Source organism: Maniola hyperantus, chromosome 11 (assembly GCF_902806685.2).
Source record: "Maniola hyperantus chromosome 11, iAphHyp1.2, whole genome shotgun sequence".
Classification (NCBI taxonomy): domain Eukaryota; kingdom Metazoa; phylum Arthropoda; class Insecta; order Lepidoptera; family Nymphalidae; genus Maniola; species Maniola hyperantus.
This window is the reverse complement of record NC_048546.1, coordinates 12,856,484-12,863,052: the sequence shown is the minus strand read 5'-3', so window position 1 is coordinate 12,863,052 and position 6,569 is coordinate 12,856,484. Positions and strand designations below refer to the sequence as shown.

The window sequence follows — 6,569 nt, the reverse complement described above, 5'->3', positions numbered from 1 at the left end:
TCATGATTCTAGGTCAACGGGATGTACCCTATAGGTTTTCTTGACAGACAGACAACAAAGTGATCCTATAAGGGTTCCTTTTTACTTTTTGAGGTACGGAACCCTAAAAATCCTTGTCTGCGCTGGCCCTTATTAAAGTCTGAGCAAAGTTAAAGTTTAATAAATAATAAGACTGAGAAATATTACTTTAAAGAAATAAAAGAAAACAACTGTAATTTATTTTCTTTATTTACATTCATTATTGTATAATACACTCATACATCAATCAACATTTATTTATTAGTAATAAACTAAACTGGCATAATCTCATTACTTGTGAATTGTGATCTACTGTCACATAACTCAGTAGGTACTAATTACTAAAGAACATAAATGTATAAGCGTAAAACGAAGTAAACGAATAAATCTACAAAAAAAATCAAACAATCTAACTTCAAGTTCCGCGAGTCGAGGGTACTGCGTCAGTGGCGCCGCCACAGAACGTCCGATTCATGTGGGTATTTTTACTATACAAATGTAGGGAACGTCGTTCGAGCAGAGCGACACTTGACGCCCGTGACGCATCAGTGACGCTGCGCTAGAATAACGTTCCCTACATGCATGCATAAAAAGTAACTCCTCACGCGCCATTTTAACTTTGTGTCAAATTTCATGTCAAAAGACAAAAGTCTTTATTGTACTTGCGCAAACAAGAACATCAGAGCATTCAAGAAGCTTATGTAAAAATAATAACGTCACATATAAAAATAACAGTATTCAGTATGAGTGCCAAGGTAGGGACTTTCTATAGTCATCAAAAGAAACATTTTAATTATATGGAATACTCTTTCTTGGTACTCGAACTTTTCTTTCATTCAAAATATTATGTAGATCATAATATAATTTCAAAAAACTGCATTTCAATAAAAAAATTTATAAAATGGCCTGATTTTAAAGCCAAATAACATGTAAACCATATAAAATATACCTATCATACTTTAAGTACATACATACCAAATTACAAAAAAAAAATACTAATTAATACATAACCTAATTTCACTATTATATACATAAAAACATGGCACCATTTCTACAATTAAGGGAGTAAAAAATACAAAAGTACTTATTATAATATAAAGTAGGTATTCCTTAACGTAAAAAACTAAAATTAAAAATCACAATATTTCAAACAGCTTTGAATTATTTAATACTGGAGGAAACTATTTTAAACTAGAAAATGATTAATACACACAGCCTTGTAATAGCACTGAACTGAAAATGCGATTAGGAATGTAACTAGAATAAATTAAAACACTAATTTTAGGTGTGATTTAAACATACCAGTTTAATGCCAAGGGTCTTCACAGACGAGCGACTTTTGTCTACGGAGGACAAAAGTCCCCGAAGTATAGATAAAAGTAAAACATCCGCCGAGAGCTTGCCACGGACACAACGCACACGGTATGTTTTTGTTCGCCAGAAGCGAAAAAACTCGAGCGCTTAGCGCGGACTAAAATCCGCTGTGTGCGTTGCGAGTTTTTGGAATGTTAGTATGTTAGTTCAATTTTTTTGGAGGACTTCTGCTTCTTTTTGTGCAGTCCAGTCTGTCGAAGTCATCGGCTATTCGGGGGGCTTTTTGTACGTGGTACTTTTATTCCAAGCATAGCTCTCTCCATCGCCCGCTGAGTGACTCTGAGCTTTCTTATGAGGCCCATAGTTAGCGACGATGTACGCGACTACCTGATCAAATCAGAATTGAGGAGATCCGTAGGAGAACTAGTAGTAACCGACATAGCTCAACGGGTTGCGAAGCTGAAGTGGCAATGGGCAGGGCACATAGTTCGTAAAACCGATAAACGTTGGGGTCCCAAGGTGCTGGAATGGCGACCTCGCACCGGAAGACCCAGCGTTGGAAGACCCCCCACTAGGTGGACGGACGACATCAGACGAGTCGCAGGGAGGCGCTGGATTCAGGCAGCGCAAGACCGTGGCGTGTGGAAGTCCCTACAAGAGACCTATGTCCAGCAGTGGACGTCTATCGGTTGATGATGATGATGACTTTTAGTCCCTCGTGTGCATTATTCGATGCAGTAGTAAGTGATCTATTTTGAGGGGCAAAAAGTACCCAGAGGTCTGACCCTCGTCTGTGTAGGCCTTAAACCACACTAAATATTTTTATTTTATTTTTTATATATAAATAAGTATTTATTTATGTATAGACTTAATGAAAATTGAACATTTTAGTATGCAGTGGCAGTGTTCGAGTGTCCTATGTTCTAACAAGCTTTTTGAGATTTTTTATACATTACAACTATTTAAACGACGAAGACGACGAAGTCGCGGGCATTATCTAGTTTTTAATATAAGTAAATGGCAGTGTGATTAATTAATTATTATTTTGATATAGTATATTTGAATATTTGGGGTTTAAGGCTAAATACTGAAAATACTATTCATTAGGTATCAAACTACACACACACACACACACACAAGCAAGTGAGTATACACAAGTGTTAAGTTGTACGTTTTATACAATATCTAAATTTTATAAAACTTATAACTTAACACATGAGTGTAAACTTCTTATAAACGAAGGTATCTATGCGCCCGTGCATTGGTTCGTAAATGTTTTGTTTCACACAACGCAAATGCAGTGCCTTTGTGTCTCTAGACCCTGCACGCCACCCTACGATCTGCTGTCCTTTCACACCTTGTCTGTTCAACCCTTTATTTTGAAAGAAATTTCAGTATTTAGCCATCAATCATATTATCACATACAGTACCCGGCAGCAGAGATAATTTATTATAAATTATCTCTGCCGGCAGGAAATATTGTACATAACCTTTAGAAAGACATAGCGATTTCGTAGAGTTGTCTCTGTCGTTGAGACCGACAAAACGTCACATAAGTATGAGTGATGGAGACAAAACCCTATGAAGCCGACATCTCTTTCTAAAGATTGATGTACCTGTTGTGACTGTTTTCTGCCTGCTGCTATAATTAAGTATCATCGTCATGATCAACCCATCGCCGGCTCACTACAGAGCACGGGTCTCCTCTCAGAGTGAGAAGGGGTTTGGCCATAGTCTACCACGCTGGCCAAGTGCGGATTGGTAGACTTCACACACCTTCGAGAACATTATGGAGAACTCAGGCATGCAGGTTTCGTCACGATGTTTTCCTTCACCGTTAAAGCAAGTGATATTTAATTAATTAAAACGCATATAACTCCGAAAAGTTAGAGGTGTGTGCCCGGGATCGATAATTAAGTATTCTTAATTAATATTTCGGGACAGATCCTGTATGCGCCTCGCGTTGCACTGCTTGCAGTAAAGGTGCCCGTCCAAGGGGTAGCAGCCGCGGCCTTGCTCGCGCGAGCAAAGCGAGGCGGCACAGTCCTCGCAGGCGTAGCACGCGATGTGGAAGCTTTTGTCGAGTGCTACTATGCGCACGGTCTCTTCCGCGCCGCCTTCCGGCACGATTGGCTCGCGGCAACGAGCGCAGCGAGGCGCGTATCTGGCAATTGAAATGTAATTAAATTATTTTCTCCCACTTGCGCAGGAATTGATTCATTATTTAAAAAATCTGTCAGTCTGATTATAATGCAGGAATCATGCTAGATATTGACGCAGTGATCTTCCTGACCTCTTTGGCGCTGTGGTCTTATTAGTGGGAGGTCCCGGGCTCGATTCGGTCTCGAGAAATTTGGAATTTTATAATTTCTAAATTGTCACTGGTCTGGTTTGGTGGGAGGTTTCCGCCATGGCTAGTTACCTCCCTACAGGCAAAGTCGTGCCGCCAAGCGATTTAGTGTTCCGGTAAGATGCTGTGTAGAAATAGATCAGGGTTATGGGTTTAGTGAAACTGCCATTCCCCTTCCAAGCCCGCTTCAATTTTAGACTGCATCATCACTTACCATCAGGTGAGTTCACCGTCAAGGGCTAACTTGTTTCAGAATAAAAAAAAAACAAACTAATTATTATAATGCTGGATTATATCATGCTAGATTATATTATTATTATTCTTATTTTTAATACATTAAGTAGCTTTCGCTGATGCGTCTATATCAGAAGTGCTTCGAGTTTTCCAAATGTTTGTATAATCTATTCTTGAACTGTAGGTCGATTTCGTAAAACCTGCATCAATCATCATTACAATCTCAATTGTCGTGATTGGCTGAACTTGTGCGATTCTTGTTGCAACAATGCATTTTAGCCAATAGTGAGCGAGCGTCAACCAATTAGAGGTGATTGTGATTGTGACATTGTAGCTATCATTGCCATTCTACCACAATCGAGCTGCTGGTTAACAGAACTTCACATAACAGATATGAAGAAGAAGAATTGAAAGGACATACCTTTTGTGAAAGTCGTCAATACAATGTATGCGGTTCACTGCATCCACAGTAAAGGGTATACCATCGAGGCTCTTCTGACACACCACACAGGTGAAGCAGCGAGGGTGGTAGGGCTTGCCGGTGGCACGCAGAATCCTGTCCAGTATAGGGTCACCGCAAACGCAGCATTTTTCTAGTGTTTCTAGGTAGTCTCCCTCACATAGGGCTCTGCCTTGAACTGCGTAGAACGGCCTTCCCTTTAATAATATGAAGTCATTTTTGGATGAAATTCAGAAATCTTTTTTTTTATATTTAATTGTGTAGGTGTTGTTTGCATGAACATATTTAACCATTTATTGATGTATCAAGAATCCATTTGATATTTTATTTAATAGGCTGTGTGAACAGGATGGTAATGAATTTGATGAAAATATCTTCAGATCTTGAAATCTTCAGAGATGGAAGATGGAAATTCTTAATCAACATGCTCATAATAATTTCAGTGCAAGAGTTATGTAAACAGAATAGTTTTCAATCTAAGTTGTACATAATGTGCCAAATATAAATAATATAAATACTAATACAAATGTCCCAAATTTTGAGAGCATGTTTCCGAGAAGGAGCAATCCTAGATTTAGGGGACATGATATGAAGCTACAATATCAATTGCCATCGTCAAATCCATTGAAACACTTCAGAGTTGTTCACATATGGAATATGTAATAATCATTATAGTGTCTGTTAAAGTTGAATATTTCAACCAAGTTTTTAAACCATCATATTTCACCATGTTCAACCATAATTGACCATGGATAATAATTAAATAATAAACAAGAAATCATACCTGGAGATTAATTTCACATTGTTGACAACAGAAACACTTGATATGATATATCCTCTCCATGGCTGTACAACCAGTGGTTTCCCCCATGATCTTCTCTCCACACTGGTAACAGTTCCCACAGTACAACGCGTCATCGGGCTCTGGGATCGGCTCCACTGCAGTACCGACGTAGCCTCCGTACAATGACGTACCGGAGAGTTGGCTGCACGGTCGTGGATTTATAGGCTCATACAAGGACTCGTAGGTAGACGAAGCCTGTGACCCACCGTACGTCGAGAAATCTTGGGCGTTCACCGAGGCAGACGAAGCCGCATATGCAGATCCTGGACGTCGCAACTCACTGTAGTTGGACTGCGCACCGATATCGCTTATACGAGACAGTTCCGAGCGAGTATCCCGATCGTAAAAACTCTCAGCATGACGTTGCATAGGAATGTTTGAATACACGTGATTAGTACCACCGGGAGGCAGTAAATTACTATATAAAAGAACATCACCGCTTCGGATTCGAGCCGAATTTCTAACGATACAACTTTTCACAGGTACCAAATTCGAGTATGTGCAACTTATACGGTTACCGTATTCGAGCCTCGATGAATACGAGGGTTCGCATGCTGATTTAACTGTGTAACTTTGCGGTATTTGCGGCAAAGGCGGCTTATTCTTTTTCGGTGGAATTGATGGTTTAAGTTTGGCTGCGTTGATATCATCTTGCAATTTTGCGTCGAGCTCGTTCGCGTAGATCCGAAGATCAGCCAGTTGCTTGTCAAGAGTATTCATTACTCAAGTTTTATGCAAGATTTGCGCCTTATTCTTAGTAATTTAATTCATAAAAAGACTCAAAAATCGGTACTTCCAAAAAAACATCACAAACCAAATCAATGAATCACAAAGACTAAAGACTACCTATAGAATTTACAAGATTTACTTGTCAAAACTTTTGACTACATACAGATTATTAAAAAAACTATTTTTTTTAATCTGTGACTGACCCTGCCCTGCCAGTCACATCTCTATGGTCACACCTCTAATGTTGTATTAATCTATGGTAATTAGTCATTATCACGTATGAAAAATGGCGGTAAAATTAAAAAAATAGGTCATGCAGTGCAGTGTATCGCCGTTCCCGCTTTCAGTTTGATTTGATGGATTTTTTGATTCATCTTATCTTATTATTCTTTTAGATACAAGATTTTCTTTTGGATTTTGCCCTTGATTTTGCCACTATTTTTCATTATCAACTTTCATTAGACAGACCATATAGACTTCATAAAGCCATGGACACAATATTAAGCATTTGTCTACTTTTATGAAAATTATTTTATGAGCTCATTTTGAGTGGGTAACTAGTATAGGTAAAATACAATAAAATAAAATACGAAATATTATGGTCAAAAACAGTCTAAGAA

General features: G+C 38.6%; 1 protein-coding gene across 1 annotated transcript; it reads right to left on the bottom strand.

The window, feature by feature from the left end:
• Nucleotides 1-210: 210 nt before the first annotated feature.
• Nucleotides 211-6,042, bottom strand: LOC117986253 (lipoma-preferred partner homolog). The gene is made up of 3 exons (XM_034973088.2): nucleotides 5,161-6,042; nucleotides 4,338-4,573; nucleotides 211-3,496 (listed from the first exon to the last, which is right to left on the bottom strand). The coding sequence occupies exons 1-3, from the start codon at nucleotides 5,938-5,940 to the stop codon at nucleotides 3,256-3,258; spliced, it is 1,257 nt and encodes a 418-aa protein (XP_034828979.1). The 5' UTR covers nucleotides 5,941-6,042; the 3' UTR covers nucleotides 211-3,255.
• Nucleotides 6,043-6,569: the final 527 nt, after the last annotated feature.